This window comes from Myotis nattereri (assembly GCF_964212035.1).
Source record: "Myotis nattereri genome assembly, chromosome: 5".
Classification (NCBI taxonomy): domain Eukaryota; kingdom Metazoa; phylum Chordata; class Mammalia; order Chiroptera; family Vespertilionidae; genus Myotis; species Myotis nattereri.
Window position 1 is genome coordinate 36,522,923 of NC_138080.1, and position 20,620 is coordinate 36,543,542.

The 20,620-nt window shown below is 48.4% G+C and overlaps 1 protein-coding gene across 1 annotated transcript in view; it reads right to left on the reverse strand.

Moving 5' to 3' along the window:
* Positions 1-498: 498 nt before the first annotated feature.
* Positions 499-20,620, reverse strand: part of XKR6 (XK related 6) — a gene marked incomplete at its 5' end in the record, with an annotated part of 242,577 nt that continues 222,455 nt past the window's right edge. The window contains one exon of the mRNA XM_081092895.1: positions 499-3,891. Within this exon, the coding sequence (XP_080949021.1) occupies positions 2,927-3,891 (965 nt within the window). The 3' untranslated portion in view covers positions 499-2,926. The remainder of the gene's footprint in view (positions 3,892-20,620) is intronic.

The following is a 20,620-nucleotide window of genomic DNA, read 5'->3' on the forward strand; positions in this document are numbered from 1 at the left end:
GCTACAGCCCCAGAGGGTCCTCCCTGAGTTGGAAGTTATCACCCCAACTTTAGGTGCTCCAGGTCAACAAATGTGAGCCATTTTCTCATTTGCATGTAAACATAAACACACACACACACACACACACACACACACACACACACACACTGGATGTGCAGTAGAAAAATAGAGCTGCAATGTGTTGAAATGAAAGAGAAAGAGAAAGGAAATAAATCCAAGAAAAGACAAACAAGCCAACGTGGCACAGGTCCCAAAGGGATGCACGGGGGACAGCGCCAAGGGTTGCTCTAGTGACGGATGTCCCCAAGGCTCCAGGCACAGGAGCCCCAGAACTGAGGCAGACAAGAGCTGGGACCCAGTGAGCCTGGATGGCTCCTCTCACATGGCCTCCCGTCCTCCAGCCTCAGCAGAGTGAGCGGCGAGCTAAGCCCTCAGTAGGGAAGCAGAGTCCAAAGGAAAAGCACCTCCAGCCAGACTGGAACTCCCAATTAACCGCTGGGTGGCCCAGGGGCCTGGGGTGGGTGACCCACGTGGCTGGTCTGCACCAAGGCCTGGTGTGCTCTGTGCAGTGTGCTTCCTAGTGGGTGGGTCCCGGGCCCACAGTCTCTCTGCACCTCTCCTCCCGCCCCTCCTTCCCACAGGGGGAGCACCCCAGGGGCAACCGAGTCAGGGAGGGGGACAGGAAAGCACTGCAAAGTTTAATACCAATAAAGGAAATCAAAGAGATCTGGACAAAGAAAGGAACATCCAGATTTACAACTAACTAAAATTTAAAGCTTATTTTTAAAAAATCTTTAGATAAACAGTGAAGAAGGTAAGAAGGAGAAGCCTCTTTGAATAATAATTTCTTTTTAAAAAACCCACCAACATAAAAACAAACAAACAATTCCTCAGAGTTTGAACTTCTCTTAAGAATAGTTCAATGTGAGGGCTTGCACCCTAAACAGTTATATCTGGAAATTTTAAAAAAAATCGCAGCTACACACAACAAAGACTAAGAGTATTTGCTAAAAAATAGTGTGTGTGTGTGTGTATATATATATATATATTTATATATATATCTTTTTTGTAGAGATTTTTTGTTTTTGTGATTTTTTTCTTTTCCTTTTTTTTTTTTTTTTTTTTTTTTGGTGCCCAAGTAGAGATACAATGGGATTGAAACGATGTCCTAGAACAGAATATTCCTTACAGGACCAATACTTTGAAAAATAACATTTAAAAATGGTTGTACATATTGCAACACCTCTCAAAATTCAGTTTGGTACAATGAGAAAAATAATAAATCTTCACCCAAATGACACGGCCTCTAAGACCCAGAATATGCTGCTGGTGTGAGTCTCGCCATCCAGACAGGGGCTCATATTCCAGCACCACCCCCTCCTTCCTGCTCCCCCCTCCCTAGCCCTCTTACACTCCACCTTAGCATACCCAGAGTCTGCCTTAGAGCAGTTTTCCACATTTCTGGCAAGACCTTGCAGCAGACACATACACACAAATATACGTGTGCTATGGACACACACACACACACACACACACACACAATTTCCCACTCACCCCAGATGCACCAAGTGAGCTGAATGAGTTTCAGCCAACCACAATGGTGAAAGACAGAAGCACCAAACAGTCTTTGAAATGGGTCAGTTATTCAATTTGACATGGTGGTTTTTTATATATATATATATATATAATCTAATTTTCCTCTGTGTTAATATTTTTAAAAAACACAAATGAAAAATGAAGAATTCTTTCCAGATCAATTTAAGGCTTCCCACCAAATGGAAACAGAAGAGGCCTTACACAATATCACGTGTGATAAATGTATACCTTTCACGGCCTTAAAAGGACAGACCAAAATCATTTTTTGCCAGTCACTGATTAAGTATTGTGCCTTTAAATTGATGTTGTTCTTTTTGCTACTATGCTGAGTTTTATTATTACTGATTTTCTTTGATTAGATATATGGAAATCTTTAATTTGCTTTAGAATTTCCTGTTCTCATTGAATGATTGGGGTGGGTTTTTTGTTTGTTTGTTTTATTCTGTTTTGCTTTTCACCAGGAAACAAATGTGATCCGAACTAGGTGAATGGTAAATGGCACAAGATCAACCTTCAAGGAGCCTTCCCAGCCATTTGAGTTCCAAATGGCCATTTGGCTCCTAGAAGGTGCTGTTAAGCTGGGGACAGGGACGGGAGAGCAAGGAGTGAAACGGAACAGAAATTGGGGTTTCTATGCCTTTGCTTTTGGTGAATTTGTTTTCTTCAATACAAATAGTCAGATAGGAAGAATAATTGCTTTGTGTTTTATTTGTTGGTTGGTTTTCGTTTTCGTTTCTAGATTTGTTTCGTTTGATAGTTTAATTTCCCCTCTCTTGGTGCCAAAACCACCAGAGAGTTTTGCGTGAGAAAAACGTGACAGTACTTAATGAAACTCAGCACCTAAGGGCATAAGGCAGTTGAAGGTTTGTTTGTTTGTTTGTTTGTGTTTGTTTTATTTTGTTTTGTTTTGTTTGTTTTGTTCTTTCAATCAGCACCAATCCCATAAATGATCTACACTTGGTGTAAGGTATAAAACATTTTTTTTTCTTTTGGAGTGGAGACAGCTCCTCCTTCTCCACCCTATGAACAATAGTGTGGGATTTTCAATACTGTTTCTTATGTGTAAAAAACAAAAGAAAGGTCTTCTTTTTGTTTTTACTTACAAAACATAGAGAATATCTTTGTATACATACAGCGACTGGAAAGAAAGCTTATCTGAAGGGGTTGTGACGTATTATTTTCTTTTTTTTGTAGCGGTGGTGGTGGAGGTGGTGATGGTGGTGGTGGTTGTGATTTTGTGTATTGGGAGAAGGGAGGGTTATATTTCTTGCAAGCGGTGTTAACCGCAAACCAACTTAAGGTCCCCTTCTCAACTTGGGTCAAGACGCGCTTAGAGTGAAGACTCATACTGTAGCAACTCATAAAGGAGCGGTCCATCTCGATACCGAATGCCTACCGCGGTGGGGGTGACATACTGCAGAATGTTAATAGTCCTTCTCAACCTCCTGTCTACAAAATGAGCATCCCAAGCTGGGTATCTCTTCCTTGGCATGTCAATCTTAATGAGGGGCCCTTCTGGGGGGTAAGGACGCCCCGACGGGGTGGAGGGCCCCATGGGTCTCACTTGGAAAACGGGCAAGCAAGTGTCAGCCGTGAGATCCTCCTGTTGTTCCGTTACGGCTCTGGTAGGCGTGACCTGGGTCCCCCGGTACCCAGGGGTCTGAGGCGCCATGGGCTCAACATCGGGGGGCAAAGGGATGCCCCAGAGCAGCTCGGCACAACAGGAGCTGGCAAAGATCTTAGCTCGTGGCCCCATGGGATGCAGCACACCATAATATAAGAGCATCAATGCGATCCCAGCCACAAAGCTAATAAAGACACAACACAGTGCTGGCACCGCATAGAAGTCAGTGGTCTCCGGGTTTCTGTAAAAATACCAAAGGAACGTCAAGGCAGCATTCTCGGTCAAGACTATCGTGTAATATGCAAACATTCGATATCGAGTCCGCCCTTCCTTGACGTTAAACCAGCAGAAAATGTACACAATCCCTACCACCATGTTGAAGAGGATCTCCTCCCACTTGGACATGCAGAAGTCTGTTCCGCCATGGATGATCCAGAAGGCCATGGCGCACCAGTGAACCACCACGAAGATCCCGAAGTAGAGCTGGAAGATGGAAGCAAAGAGGGCAAAAGAGATAACTCTGGATGAGATGGTGAAGAGGCGCCAGAAGAGGTGGATGAGGGCCCCTCTGTAGCTCATACTCTTCTTGTCGTCCCTGGAGTCCCGCAGCAGCTTGTGATAGGAGGCTAGCACCCAAGCCAGGGACATCAGGGAAGTCACAGAGGAGACACCTGCCGGAAAGACACAAACCCACACAGTCAAAACCTTGGATGTCAACTGCAGGGCACAGCAGGGCTGCCAGCTGAGGAGACGCCCACACACACCGAGATCTAAAGGAGGAGGGAGAAAGAAACACAAAATCAGGAACCGAACTTGGAGGTCACAGCTGCTCCCTAAGCTGACAGCTTTTGAAAATCTAGTTTCAGTTTCCACAACCCAGCCCAGAACTCCTGGAGATTCACTGCTCAAGAGTGAAGCTGAGGCTGACGTGCTTTGCCAAGGGGGTTGAGAACGGGGGCCACTGTGGTGCCTCATTGCATCTGCAGTGATGGGCCCACCTGTGTTCTATTTTAAGGAATTCCAAGTTCACGGGATCCTTGTTACACACAGATGTGTGGCAGGGGATGGTGTCCTTGTCACCAGGAGCTCATGCTCTCAGAGAAACTCATAGAGGGGATCACCCATTGTGAAGGCTGACAGCTTACTCTCTGCCCCCAGATCCATACCCTTCTCCTGCGGGAAGGCACTGGAGTCACCCTTTTGCCTTTTTATTAGTTCACTCAGGCCTCAAGGAGCCCATCACTGAACCTTCCTCCACTTAGCTTCTCCCTCCCTCATCCGCTCCCTAAGGACACTCTGATCAAGGACTCTGGGGTAGTCTGTCTGTTTCGCTGGCTGCCTTTCTCACTCATTCTTCTCTCTTGGCCTCCCCACGATCCTTGTTGCTTTCTCCAACAAACCACTGCTGCACGTTCTCTGAGATCTTACGAGGCCCCATCCTGACCCAGCAGCGGTAAAACTCATAGTATGAGGATGCCTTTCCCCCACCAGCTTGGTTTCCAAGGCCCTGCATGGCATTCCCTGCATTTCTCCTCAACAGGCAAGTGAATGTATCTGATCTCTAGTGATACTGGAATCACCAAGGGCAATTTTATTTATAATACTGCTTATTTGATATGAGTAAATAAATCAAACTACACACAAATAGTTTATAATAGAGTTTCTCCAGACCCACCCATGAGCAAGCAATCTCTGGTCAGATATAATCATACAGTCTCCTCTTAAGCAAGATATCCCATCACCACCTGACTCCCGCATGTGTTATCTTCACTCAGTCCATCTAGCATCTCTTCTGCTTTTCCTTTCTTCCAACATTTCAAAACTAAATGCAGCCAAACTCAACTGAGGTCCTGAATAGTGTTCCATAGACAACATCTACTTACCACATTTCCCATCCTCGCACCAGAGCATAATTCCCCACAACATTCTTCCAAGCTGAAATCAATGTTTTCTAGTCATTTTCTCTTAAGCTCAAAGGTCAGATCTAGGAGTCCATTCATCAAGAGACTAAGTAAACTGCCCCAGAGTACCAGGCTTCTGTTCATCTTTCCCAGGTCCCTGCCCATCTCTCCATTCATCTCCAAACCTCAAAGAAGAATCAAAGTCCTTTGTCATTTTAAACCCTCCCTGCACTGACCCATCTCACACAGCCCTCCCCTTCCATTTCAAGGAGATGCTCTGGTTTGCAGCTTGCAGAACAGGATAGGGTGAAAACAAAAACCAGTATGTTACTATAACCATAGAAAAATCCTGGATGGTTAAGTTCTCCATAGAAGCCAATCTTGAAAATGCCTAATGACTTTCCTCTCAGTTTTCTGGAAAGTTCTGAACAGGGTACTTAGGTGTCCTGTCTTGTCCTTTGTACACACAGGGCATTTCCACAGCATCTGGTGAGGGCATGCGTGCTCTGTGACCATGTCACAGTGGTTAAGCTAACCTTTCAGCCTCTTCTGTTCATGTCTGTTGGGTTGGGGCAGAGAGGGAAATAGGTCCCCTTATGAGTCACATGACTTGGGCTGTAGGTTTCTGGAGGGCAGGGATGTGCAATCATCTTGATAGTCTATACTAGGCTTATTATCAACACTGGAGCATCCTTGGAGAGTCCCTTTTAAACGTCTCTGTGACATCACCCTTCTCTTTGTGAACTCATTTCTTGATGTGGATAATGATATGTCTCAGAGGTTCTACTGACCCATAGTAATCAGAGGGAAATTCTACCAAAGCTGAATGGGAAGATGGCCATCTACGAGCCAAGGTGAGAGGCCTCAGGAGAAATCAACCCTGCCAACACCTTGATTTTGGACTTCCAGCCTTTAGAACTGTGAGAAAATAAATATCTGGTGTTTTAGTCACCCAGCCTGTGGTATTTTGTTACAGCAGCCCTGGCAAACTAATACAGTGCTCTAATCCCATTTTTTATATGAAGAAACAAGATGATTTTCAAAAAGTATACATCTGTCAAGAAGTTGAATCCAGATTCAAATTCAGGGTCTGACTCCAGTGGCCTTGAAAGTCACCACTGTACTAATGGGCCCTGCGGGCATTAACTTGAAAGGGTCTGGGTGAGGGGAGGGGAAAGAAAGTCTGGGCACACTGGGTGCAGAGGGTTTGAATCTTTTGCCAAGAGTGGACAAGAAGTACAGTACCCATGGCTATCTGATAGAAGCCCTTGATTATGGAACTAAAAACCAAATTTGAATTCTATTCTACTTTCTTCAGGGGAGTAACATTTAAGCCACAAAGAAAGAGGTGATGCCAACAGAATTAACTGAGATCACTTTCCCTCTGTTAAGTGATTAATCTTCCAAGGCCTGCAGTGTATTCCACTACAGAGGGAGGAAGTGTGGGGTTTTCCCTCTCTGCAGTGGCTCACTTGGAAGCTTTCTGTCTTGCCTGAGGTCAACCCAGAAGTCAATGCGTTACCCTGGCCAAGACCCAAGTTCACAGGAACCCGCTGTGGAAGCAGCCCGGTAGCCCTGTGGCCCCAGTGAAATACTTGGATGGGCCTGGGAGCATTTATGATTTGCTTCTAGCTACAGCTCTATCACTTTCTGCATTCCAAAGATCAGGCTGGAAATTGTTAAACACTTCACGTTTGACAGTGACAAGTTCTGGGCAGTGACCTTCATGGCTTGCTCACTTTTCCTGGTGCAGACCAGGAGGTGGGGCTTGCAGCTGGCCCACTGAGCTGCCGAGTCCAGCCTAGCAAGCTAGGAGTCACTACGCTGGAGCCTCCTGGGGGGCCACACCCCTGAGAAAGGCTTGGGGGAGGAACCTTCAGACTCTGATCACCGTACCTAGGATCTAAGGTTTCTAGGAATGGAATGTCCACAACTATAACCAATAGAACAGAGCAGAAGGGGCCACACCATGCAGTTGGATACCCCTTACTGAAGAGGGGTATCCATAAGGGAAGGCCCAATTTGGTGGTGACATTGCAATATCCAAGGGTCACTGTCAGTTGAACTGTTGCCAATTGGGAAACAAAGCAAAAAAGTGTGAGTGTGGCTGTCCCATCATGTGAGAAGCACAGAGACAGGTTATCTGAGAAAGGATGGGACTCTAAAATCGGAGAGTAGGGACAGATAATGTGAAAGACCCGGAGGCTATGATGAAGTGGGAGGGCTCAGAGACAATAGGAGGGCCCAGCCTTCAGGGTGACATAGGGAGGCTGAGGTTTGGGAAGTAGAAAGCAGGACCATGGCTCAGGACCAGGGCTGCATTGAGGGGCCAGTGTATAAGAGCCCCGAAACACCACCAGAAAGGGGACTGGGAAAAGAAACCAAAATGCTAGAGCATCTCAGAGGGAGACCACAGCATGTGATTTGAGGAGTGCTCTGAGAAGCCACAGGAGTATCCACAGATGACTACGAGACTGCTTCTGAGTGACAGTGGATGGGGTCCATGGCAGGACTCTGTTTTGCAGAATGGGATGTGCCCACCTAGATCTGTCATCAGCTGCCCTCTTCTACCCTCTGCCACAAAGTGCTCAGTCCCTCCACTAAATCACATGTTGGGAAAACACTTAAGGAAGAGGGATTGGATAGATGCTAAGCACAGGTAGGGCAGGGTTGGGAAGAGCCAGCTGTACAGGGACCCACAGCTCCCTCTCCCTGGCTTCTTCCCATCACATAGTCATGTTCTTCCCATTTTACAAAGAGTAGCTCCCCGGACCTTGCTTCCTCTCCCAGTGCAACCCCACCTCTCATTGTCTCTTCTCCTCCAAACTTCTCAAAGGTGATCTTCTTGCTCCCTTCACTCTCCTACCTCTACTCCAACCCCCTAGAGAGTTCTCATTGAGTTGATCAACCAATTCCCAAGTGCAGCATTAAGAGGATTGGTTCAGTGCACTCCTAACTCTGTGACATTTGGCATTTGGACCCTGCTCTGTCCTTCAAACTTGACCATTAGCTATGCCCCAGTCTGGCATCCTCCCCCTGCTGAGCTATTATCCCCATTTCACAGATGAGGAAACTGAACTTGAATGTGGCCACAGCTATGTTCTGACATTGCATGCTCACCTAATTTGTAAGGTGTTGGACCCTACTGAGTTGGTCCCCTAGAGATTCCCCAAACCAAGAAACATGGCTATTTGTCTACCTGCAGGTCAAGGTCAGCATGTCCCTCTTTCAACCCTCACCTCTTCCCTCCCTACCATTGAAGCTAACGTTTGGGGGAAACTCTACCATCTGCTTTTCAAATTCCCATTGTGTATTTCCCCACGCTGAGTTCCTTTAATTTGGGCAGTTCTTCCCTTTCCACCTGTCAACTTCCCCCTATCTTGCTACATTTTTTAAAAAGCCCAGTCTCTTCTTGGAAATGCTCCCAGAAAAAAGATAACACAGCTGTGTGCATGGCTCTTTAAGCAACACCGTCTGTCTCCTGTCCTCACCTCCACCCAGGCACACAGCAAGGGGTGATGGCATAAAGGTACTTTACTAAGCAGGAAACCAGGGGGAAAGAAACAAGCCTCATGGATGCCATCTATGAGCCAGGATCAAAGACTCAAGTAACTTGGCCAAGGTTACATAGGTAGTAAGCAAGAACGCTGATGCTGCAACCTGGGATTACCTCACTCCCCAGACAGGATCACGGTGCGGAGGCTGGCTCTTCCTGGCTTGTGAGGTCCAATTGTTACATTTGCAGGAATTTTGTGGGCTGTTTGATGTCATGTTGGAGCCTTAAAATAAGTGTGGTGGCCATATTTATACCAAAGAAATTGGCAAGTGCTACAAAAGCAGGATTCCCCCAATTCTACTAAGAGCAAGTTGTTAAATATTTACCAGCAAAGACCAACTCTCCTTTCTGAGAAGGTTGGTGGGCATCATTGCAAATTAGAAGAGCCCCATAAGGTTCTCCTTCATGCCGACACAGTACTTCTGGGCAAACCAATGCTGTCTGTTAGAATCATAGTCTGTAAGAACCAATCTCTTTAAAACTTTCACTGAAAATATGTTCCCAGTAACTAAGGTCCAAGGCAGGGATTTTCAACCAGTGTGCTGTGGCACATGGGTGCACCACAAGAATTTTTTAAACACGCAATACCTGACTATTTAGTCAGGACTGACCTCCTTTCCCTTAGATTGTCAAATGAAAAAAAAAAAAAAAAAGACAACAGCCAACACAACAATAGTCATCCAGTGTGAATGAATCAAAATTACACCTATTCATTTTGTCAGATCGGCAAAAAAGATATTTTTTGGTGTGCTGCAAAATGTTAGTAATTAGTTTGTGTGCCATGAGATGAAAAAGTTGGAAAATCACTGTTCTAAGTTTGTGTGTGTGTTTTTTGAGCATAGTCTTTTCTAAGTACTGACATACCCATTTTCATCACAATTTTGTATTTGAATAGGATGTGATCCCCACATCACTCTGGAGGGACTACTCCTCCCAGGGTTTACAAATTGATAGAAATAGCCAGCCACTTGTGCCTTTCCCCTACAAACAAATCCATCCAGAGCCTGCACCCCCAACCACCTCCTTTATTGGGTTCTGACCTTCCCAGGCCACCAGCCTCGGGTACCAGATAGCCCAGTGCCCCAGGGCCCCAGAGCCTCTCAAACTATTTGAACTAGCCCATCCTACACCTGCTTCCACTGCCCTGCCCATTCCTTCCCACGGAAACCACAATAAAGACTCATGCTCACATTTCTCCCTCCCTCCCTCTGCCTCCTGATGGACCCTGGCGCTTCCCCATGTGGTGGACAATAGGAAGGTACGCAGCTTCAAGGTCAAACACCAGTACTTAAAGGACCCAGCAGGAAGAAAGCTAAATTCAGCCCCTGCTTCACGTCTCTCTTCTCTCTAAGATGCTGTCAGAGCTATCAAAATGCCATCTTCACAGCGGGCTGGGTAAAGGCACACTTCAGAGATCCTAGAACAAATGTCAGCCACTCAGCTGGCATGGCATGAGCCTCATGGATGCTGGGTCCTGGCTGGCCTGGAACACACCAACAAGGCAGTTTTCCATCCCTAGAATGTTCCAATAAACCCATTCTCATGTTACAGCAAATGGCTGACCGAGTTCAATGCCCTGATGTTCCCAGAGTGACTACATTTTAACAGAGGCTGTGAGACACCCTGGAAAGGACATGGGCTCTGATACAAACAGACCTGCCTTAGCTTATTGTTTGTGAACCGTGGATAAATGTGGATTTGGAGGATTTGATGAACTGTGAATATAAAGCCTAAAGGCACATCTTTGAAACATATCCATACTATACTACATATAAAATATATAAACATATATAGAGAGAAAGAATATGTATAGTATACATACACATATTGATCACACACTGCTTAACAACAGGAGTGCATTCTGAGAAAGAGGAGCTTGTCGTTGTGTGAACATCACAGAGTGCACTTACACAAACCGCCGTGGCCTAGCCCCCTGCACACCTGGCTGTATGGTAGAGCCTGTTGCTCCCAGGCTTCAAGCCTGTACAGCGTGTTACTGTGCAAAACAAGACAAAAAATCAAGCACAAGAGAAAATGATGCAGTCAATGACGCGGTAGACACAAGATGTATGCGGCTGCTGCCGGTGTAACGTGCCATATGGTTGTACAGCAAACCTTTTTTATAAGTAGAAAGAGAACACTCTAAAATAATAATAAAAAGTACTGTGCAGTAAATACATAAGCCAGTAACATAGCCACTTATTATCATTATCAATATACTAGTGGCCCGGTGCACAAAATTCATGCACTTGGCGGGGGGGGGGGGGCCGGGACAGGGACCTGTGCCCTGTCACAGTGCGGGAGCCCCGCGAGCCATCACCCCAAAGAGGTAGGCCCCACCCATCCGGGGCTCCTTGATGGATTGACCCAAAGATGTAGGCCGGAACTGGGGGTCCTGCCTCTGTGCTGCGCGGAGCCTAGGGACCCCCAGGCCTTGCTGCATGGAGGCCTCCGTCAGGCCCCACCCCCCCCTCCCTATGCTGCAAGTCTCCACCTACCTACATCTGCTGCGCACGCAGCCTCCTGCTGCCCCGTCATTACATGTGACGGCATCCTGACCATTTGCATGTTACCCTCTTATTAGTATAGATGTCCTATACATAACCGTATGTGCTAACTTTTATATGACTGGAAGTGCAATGGGTTTTCTTACACCAGGATCACCACAAACACAGAAGTTATGCTACAATGTTATGACAGCTAGGATGTCACGAGGTGATAGCCATTTTCAGGTCCATTATAATTTTATTGGGCCTCCATCTTATATGTGGACTGTCTGTTGGCCAAAACATCATTATGTGGCACATGACTATCATATTTATACCCAGTATGCTCTAGTTCCAGAGATGTGGCTAATGTTATACTAGTAGTCTCTGTCCCTCCTCAAGGCCACTATACTATACTATACTATATTATATATGTATTTACAAATATAGGGTATCCCAAAAAATGTATACACACACTTTGAGTAGTTATAAAGGCAGTGTTTATTAAAATACATTTCATTTTCAAAATGGAGCTATCAGCTGTTAAAATGTGTATTCCTTTTTGGGGGGACATCCTGTATGTATATATATATACATATAATATGTATATATATACTCACACTCTCTCTATATATATATAATATAAATAACTCAATTATATTTTAATTGGTATTCCTTATTGTTTACTAAAATGTTGGCCCCAGAGGGCAGAGGCCCCACCTGCCCCGTTCATCGCTGTGCCCTCAGGGGCTGGTTCAGAGCCTGACACACAGCAGGTACTCAATGCAGACGCATTTGATTTGTGTAATGCTTTATCATTGACCATCAGACTTATACAGAATATTTTGTTTCAACAAAAGCCTACCCTAAATGATTCCCTCATGAAATTGTGCACTTCCCTGAGGGGAGCAGGCCTATGGCCAAGGCCAGGAGAGCTCCCAGCTCCACCCCACCTGCAGGCCCCTGTGTAAGTATGTTTGTAGGAAGAGGAGGCACCTGCTGGGAGTCTAAGATTCTGCAAATGGAGTGGACTGAGATCAGGCCTCTCAAGGCAAAGAGCAAAGGTCACTGCAGCCCCCTCTTCCTGTCGTCTGACCTGTCAGAAATGTGATGGGGGAGGGGTGGGCTGCAGGCTTTGTGTGGGAGGCAACTCGGAAAGTTGTAGTCATTAGAAGCTGAGAGATCTTTTTAAAAGGCTGGAGTCAGGCTTGTCCTGTCTCCCACGGTGTGAGAGATGACATGGCCGTCAAAACCCCTGAAATTCTCCCAGCCGCACTGGTTTGGGGTTGCTTTACCTGGAGCCACTGAGTCCCTGAGGGTGATAGCCCTGGGTTAACCAAAATCATCATCTTCACAGTGGACAGTGTGGCCTCGCTGCCTCTACTCACAGCCCAGTGGTGCCAGCTGTGCTCTGGACAGGGCGGCACCACTGTTCAGCAATGTGGCAGCTCAGGTGAGCAGTCTGGTGGAAGGAGGCAGGACTGCTGAGCAGGTGAGGTTGGCACCGACTGTGTGGGGGCTGACCTGGAAGTGGTCCTTGCCCCCTTAGCCTGAATTCTGAGGGCTGGGTGGCCCTGGATGAGAAAAGCCCACCAGGTAAAATGACTTCACCAAACCAGATCCTTACTGAGGATGCTGGGCAATGTGTGCCTTTGACAGCTGAGAGTGAAATGTGAGCCACCATAACCGAGTGCCTCTTTGTGCCGAGGACAAATGCATTTCACTTACTCTTCACAAAACCCTTCTGAGGCAGGAGTAACCAGCTGTGGTTTACAACTGAGAAGACCTGAGGCTCCAAGAGGTTAAGGACCTTGTCTGAGTGCAGTGGATGCAGCAACGAAGTGCAGAGCGGGGTGTGAGCCAGGTGGGCCTCACCTGGAGCTGTCCACACCACAGCACAGGAGGCAGCACCTTTTCTTCCAGGCGACGGTCTCAGGAGAGTAAGAAAGGTGAGGGGTGAAGGACCTGTTGGGGCCCCAGCAGTGGCAGAAGTGGTGATGGGCCCCACGCTGGGCAGATTTTACAGCTGAACTCCAGGGTCTGGCAGTGGGGGGCACGTGGGATCTGGACGTGCAAGGCAGCCTGGAAATAATACAGGACTCAGCTCTCCTCGGGTCAGCGTCAGACCCAGTCTTTACCTTTGGCTTCAGGGGAGTGGACGCCACACCCCTAGAACTCTTCTTGTCCTGACCAACCGAGCACCTCCAATTGGTCCGGAAGTGATTGGGCCCAGAAGTAATTGGGTCCTGGGGCATAAGTTTCATGGGGTGAAAAGTTGAGGTTCAGAAAGGGTGGCTCACCCATAGTCACCCAGAAGTGGAACAGCCTACAGGGCCTCACCCCCAGGCATCCTTCTCAGGCACGCTTCTCTCCCACTCTCTCCCCAGACCCAGAGATGGGTGACGTGAGAAGACATCGTTTGTGAACCATGTGGCCTTTCTTTCCTTGGACATCTTAAGGAATAGAGAAGATCTTTCGAAGACCATTTCATTGCAGTTTTTCCTGGAGCTCGAAGTTCCCATGAGGCTTAGAGTTCGTGGTTGTCTCTGACACAAACATCCAACCTAATAATTAAAGATCGCTGCTGCCCAGATTTCACTGAGATTTCCCCACTTTTCTCTTAGGGTCATTGTTTGCCTGAAAGGGGCTTCCGGAGTTCCTCCTGCTCTCACTCACCTGTCCATGCCCAGAGAAGATGGGATTTGAGAGGTTTGCCCAGCATCCCTCCCCACTCTCTAGCACCGCGCACCTACAGCCACCAGCTCCCTGTGTGGGAAAGTAGGGGCAGAGCTCACAGGAGAGAAGTTCTGCAGGATGAGGTGTCTTCGTGGGACAATGAAGATGTTCTCAGATTGATTGTAGCAATGGTACAATTTTGTGAATATCCTAAAAGCCACTGAATTGTATACTTTACATGGGTGAATTGTACAGTATGAAAATTGCTTTTCAATAAAGCTGTTTAAATATGAAGAAAAAGAATAAGAATAAGAATAAGAATAAGAATAAGAATAAGAAGGAGAAGGAGAAGGAGGAGGAGGAGGAGGAGAAGAAGAAGAAGGAGGAGGGGGGGAAAAGGAGGAGAAGGAGGGGGAGGAGGAGAGGAGGAGGAGGAGGAGGAGGAGGAGGAGGAGGAGGAGGAGGAAAGTGGCTCTGCTGGCAAGACCCCTGGGCAGGCGGGGCTGAGCTATAGAAGTGCCCAGGGACACTCAGCTCAGCCTCCCTGCTGCTCCTCAAACACTGAGAAACTCTTAGCTCAGGACTTGCCCTTGGCTGTTACTTCTTCCTGGCACACTCTCCTCCAGAAATCTGTGGGGCTGGCTCCTTCCCATCTTCACATCTTTGCTCAGAGTTCACCTCTGGGAAACCATCCCTGGCCTCCCTGTTGAAAGCCGGGCACAGCTCTGCACCCTCCCACCCCTCTTCCCAGCTTCATTGTCCCCTGAGTGCTGTCATTTTCTACGACAGGTGTCCCCCAATTTCCCAAAGCTGGCATTGCACCCCTTTGCTTTTATGAAAAACCTACATTAGTACCTATGTCTGCTAATGGAAAGAAAGTGGAAGAGGACTTTCATTTTCACACCAAAAAAAAAAAAAAAAGGTGAAAAGCAAAAACAGCGTTCAGTGTTGGTTGTGCCCAGCCATGGTGAGGCAGTGTGCACCCAGACAGCGAGAGTGGCCTGCCAAGCTTCTTCCCGGGCACACACTCAGCCTCTCTGCCTCTCAGCATTCAGCCCACAGCTCTGAATGGTGAGCATCTGAGCTGTAGCTCAATTTACTTTGTGCATCTGTTAGCAAGATGGGACCTAAGGGATCAGAAAAGCCTAACAGAGCTCGAAAGGGTGTTATACTTAGTACAGAACTGGATGGAATTAAGGGTGTCAGTGTTGGCGAACAAGATAGACACAGTGTGTGTGTGTGTGTGTGTGTGTGTGTGTGTGTGTGTATGTGTGTGTGTGTGTTGTACTTGCCCGCCATTCGTACTATTTGCATGCAGAGAGAAAGGACCTTGAAAGCTGCCACAGTTACTATTGGTTCTGCTGGTGGCAAAGCGGCCTCTTTGAGTGCACATCCAGCAATGCGTGCAACAGAAGGTGTCGCCTGAGTGGGTCTACAGTGTGGTGCTCTGCTACCTGGGGATGCTCAAAACTCCCCCATGGAAATGAGTGGTAATGGCTTCTCCACTCTACGTCATTCGGCTTATGAACGTTTTATAGAAACATTGGACTTTGGGATAGCAGGGGAAACCTGTATATAAAATAAAATATTTGTTTTACATTTGTTTTATATTCTGGGCACATGATAGGTGCTTAATAAATAGTTATTGAATAAACAAAGGAATGGCCCAATTACAGTTAATGTGCAGGCTCTGGCCTTGCAGATCCCAGCACCTCCCCCAGAGGTTGTGTGGGCAGCCCGTGCAGGCACAGGAAGCCTGCCTCGGCGTCCCTCTTTGTTCCAGCATTTTACGCACAAACATTTCCAGGTGAACAATTGCTGTTTCCTCTGCGTTAACTGTCATGAAATCGATTTAGTTTGTCCTTCCCATAGTTTTTTTCTGCAGCTCTAAGGACTCTCCCTTGTATAAGTACATACTACAGTTTCTTTTGCACTTAAACATTTGTTAAGAGGGCAGATCTCATGTGAAGTGTTCTTTCCACAGTTTAAAAGAAAAAGAATCCTCCTTCTCTTTTTCTCTTACCAGTTGTTAGGGGCAACCTCCGATGAAAGGCCCCAGAATTACAAGCAGATTCAGGCTTGATTGACGTCATGAAGGGCTTTATTTAGGTCTTCTCTAAAATCCTTGCAAAATTCTGCCTAAACGTGTAAGGTGTGAATGTCGTGTTCAACGAGAAGCCACTGGTAGCGGAAGCAGGGCTGTGAGTGGGAGCCGGCTGCGGAGGGCCCCATGTGCACACCCAAGCAGACGTCTCACCTCAGCGGAGGGCAGAAGGGCTGCCTCCTCGAAGGAAGAGGAACACAGAGCTGGAGAGAGGCCATGCCCAGGAGGCGGGGAGGCGGCAGAGGCCAGGCCTAGTCTGTGAGCTGGCGGGAGGAGGCAGGCGTGTCTTTGTGCGAATCTCATCATTTCAGTTTTGGGTACAGATGCAAGACAGCCAGGAGAATGGGGTGGACGGGGGATTGCCCATCCTGTCCTTCATTTATCTGTTCCCGGCCAAGACACAGGCGTGTGCTGAGCAGTTTGGAAGTTGAGATCAAAGGCTGGGAGATCTTTGTACCGATTTGGTCTGAAACCCCACGTAGGTCTCCAAGGTGGGCAACCCCAGCTCAGCAGGGGCGAGGTTGGGAGAAGGGCTCTGCTCCTCTAGGATCCCATCAAACCGTGGCTGACACTGGGAAGGGATGGGGATAAGAAATGCCCGATAAGTCTAGACAAGTTGATGCATCACCTGAGGTCGTTGGATGCAGTGGGTTGGTCATTTTAATAACACAGCTTACTTCTCGGTCAGGAGGAAACAGTGGGGAATCTATGGCTCCCATGTAGAGCACAGATCTGTCACCTTCGGGCCACACAACCAGATCACCGTCGCCTTCTGGGTGGCAGCTCCACCTCATTGTAACCCAAATCCTAAATGATCAACTGTCCCAGACTTATAGGGTGACAGCTAATGTCCACAGGGGAAAGACACAGAAAGCATCTTTTCACATAAGAAGAAAAAAAGCTCCCAGGAGGAGAGATGAGGAAGTCCCCCTTCGCAGGGAGAAGGAGGGGAAGGCGGTGTGACTGAGCCAACAGCGAAGACGCAGCCCCTGGGCCTTCCCTGCTCCCGAGGGCTAGAACCAGAAGGCTGCGCTCTGCACACGGAAACCTGATCAGGAGACTAACGTGGGGTGGAGGCTTCCCATGGGATGTGAGAGGCCTTTCATCCTCACTGGGGGAAAAGAAGTGCTTGGGAGCTGGCGGCTGAAGAGAAAGACAGACCTTCCGCTTAATGGGAGCTGAGAGGCGAAAGCACACGTGCCTTTCCTGAGTGCTGGGGTGCTGTCAGTCGGGGCTTTGCCAGAAAAAGCAGCTGCGGTCCGAGTCACCGGAAAGGCTTTGGGTGTGAAAGGAGCTCGCAACTGAAGTTAAGAAGGAAAACGACCAGGGAGGTCAATGCCAAAGAGAGAGAAAGCAAGAGCCCTAATTGAATCTTAGCGCCCAGCGCTTGTTTAAAAGAAGGCTGGTATTTAAAGGCAGGGCTCAGTACTTCCTCATGCTTTCTTGTCATAGTAAAGATGCTCTTCCTTCACAACATTGGATCTAGACATCGGTGGTTATTGATGGTCAGGTGTGTGTGTGGGGGGGGGGGGGGATGGGCTGGGCTGTGGGGGTAACCTGGGCAGGGCTTGGCGTTTGAACCACATCCTGTAGATGCTGTGCTACCGCCTCAGCTGCAGGCACAGTGCGGCAGAAAGAGGAGCCTTCCTGGCCGTGTGACTTTGAACAGCTCACTTGCTTCTCTGTGCTTCAGCTTCCCAAATGTTAAACGAGGAGGGTGGGCTAGATGGCCTCTCTCGACCTCTCCAGTTCTAAAGATTCTGTAGGTCCAAGTCCCTTTGCAAACTGAAGTCGGCGGGTAAAGCTTTTGGATACTAAGGGTGCCTTTCTGGGCGTCCTCTCTCAGCAGCTGCCCAAGCCCGCTCGCAGGGTTTGGGGGCACCTGTAAGGGGTTGCACGGTGGAGCGCCACTTTGAGAACAAATCACATCTGCTCCCGTCCTCTCTGAGAACCGCTTGCCCTTGGGAGAAGCATGTGCCCCACCCGTGTCCCTGAGCAGGGCTGGGCTGCACTGGGCCAGCTGACGCCCTGCTGGGACCAGAGGTGACTCTACCTTCAAGCCCAAGCCCCAGCCCCAGCCCCAGCGTCTGTGGGGGTCTCGAGCTTCTGATCCCACCCAGGGATGTCCAGTCTTGCCCCCCAGCTGGTAAGAGGGTGAGGGGCATGCTAGGCTGAGAGAATATCTGGGGTTGCCTGGGGCTTTCTCGGAGGGTTTCCAGAGAGATCTAAGGAGACTGAGGGATGGGAGCCACCCTGGAAATGTGGGCCACTGGGTTTTAATCCCGAACCCCTCACTCACGCTGTAGGCCATCCACTGTGTCCGGCCAAGCTCTCCTAGTCTCCAAGGTAGGAATAGAGACTATTCCCAAGGAAAGGCCAGTCGAAGGCATGTGAGCTCCTCTGTGTCTTTCTCACTAAGAGGTGTTCTGGGAAGCTGGGTCTCAGGCCCATTCCCTCACCTCCTGGTCAGATGGACCTGTGCCTGATAGTAAGACAGCAAGGCTTCCTCATGTGCGCTGAGCAGAGTGGCTCACACAGATGCTCCCGAGACAGAACATTTCCAGAAAGCCAAGCCCAGGGCAGATTCTAGAAGCACCGTCTGATGTACTAACCAGTATAATTGCATCGGGGTACACATGCACATGCACACACATGCACACATGCACATGTACACACGTGTGTACACTGGAGATAACAAATCTGTAACGCATGTCAATTTCTGCTTCCTCCCTGCATCAGTGACCCGTTCCTGCAGAATCCACACAAGTCTGTCTCTTTGAGACTCAGCCACAGCCATCCTTGCTAAGGACACAGGCACTGGAGCCGGCTGCCTAGGTCAAGATCCAGCCCTGTCAATTATAAGCCTTGGGGCTGTCTCTTAACCTCTCTGGACCTTAGCTTCATCATCTATAAAATGGGAATAATTAGAGCATCTACTCATAGGGTTGCTATGGGACTTTACTGGGTTAATCCATGTAAACTTCTTAAACTAGTCTCTGGTACACAGTTGAGCTCCCCAAAAGTCTTAACTAACATTACTAGTATCATCATCGTCATCGTCGTCGTCGTCGTCATCATCATCATCATCATGGTCTCCACACTCAGTGCGATACACCCTGTGCTCTAGGCACCTAGAAGCACTCACTCCCTGCCCACTCCATGCTCTCTCAGGCCTCCGTCCCTTGGCACTTGTGGTTCCACTGCCAAAAGAGCCTCCCAACCTTCTCTTTCAGGAAAGCTCCTATTCCTCCATCAGAACCCAGATCAAATGTCACCTCCTCCATCACACTCCCAGGAACAGTCACTCCCTCCTCTGTACATATAGTCATCAAAACATTTAAAATGTGCTGCACCAGACCATAAACTGCTGAAGGGGACGTGTCTTTGCAAACACCTTCCCAACACAACATCAGGCCAATGGCAGTTGCCTGACAAATGGTGGTGCTGTGATGCCAGGGGAAGGTGGTCATTGGAGCCCACATGTAGGGCAACTACTCAGTGTGGGCTTAACCAAAAAAGGCAGAATCGGGTGCTATGTAGGTGCAGCGAGTGCCCCCCCCCCCCCATCCTCAATGTTCATGTGGAAGAATCAGAAAACCCAAAAGTAAGGAAAGGTCACAGAGCTCTTAACCCTTGATTCGTGCTCCTGTCGATTCCCCCTCCTCCACCTCAACACACCAGTTGGAAACCCCCGCATGCTCACTTCTCTCACTGCCCACACCAGCCCTGCTAAGTCTTGTTGACTCACTCTTCAGAGCCGCAATCAAATCTGCACATCCAGCATCATTTCCCAGAAACGCTCAACCCCATCATCGCATGCCTGGACCTCCTCCACCAGCAGCAGCAGCAGCAGCAGCCGCCGCTAAGCTGGTCCTCCCAGCTCAGCTTCAGCTCTGCCCTCTGCACAGCAGGACAGGGAATCTTCTTTAAAAGCAAATCTGATTGTATAGCTTTCCTTTGTAAGCCTTCCCACTGCGCTTGGTTTAAACCCGAGCTCCTTGCTGGGCTCAGCCCGCCCAGGCTGGCCAGGCTCCTGCCTGCCCCTCTGTCCTCCCCTGCCTCTCTCCTCCCTAGCTTGTCCCTACTGCCCACCTCCGGCCAGGCTGGGTCCTTACATTTTTTAGAACAAGCCAGGCTTTTCTACCTCAGGACCTTTGTATGTGCTGCTCCCTTTGCCTGGAAGGCTGCTTCTTCTTCTCTTCCTAGATTTGGCTCCTTCTCATTGACACACAGCTCAGATGCCAGCTGTCTGGAGAGGCCTTCCCTGAGCCCCGCCCTGTGTCCTTCGGTCTCAGCACCATATTTGCTTGCTCCAAAGCAGTTACCACATGTCCTCTTTCTAATTGTTTTCGTTCTATCTCCCCAGAGAAGGGACATGTGTGAGGGCATGGACCACATCTGTCATGCTCTGTGTTGCCCGTGCCACGTTTAGGGCACCTGATTTAATGCATCTTTGTTGAATGAGAGACTGTATAACTACCTATAATATGCCAGGCAAGGTACTGGAGAGGCAAATGTGCAGCTCATGAGACCTCTACAATACTTCCCAAAGCAGTTACTATGCCCACTTCACGCATGAAGACACCCAGTTGGGAAGTTAACTTGCCCCGTGTCATAAGTCGGTAAAATGGCCAAGATGGACTTTGCTTGCGGCTCTGCCTGACTGCCCACAGTTCC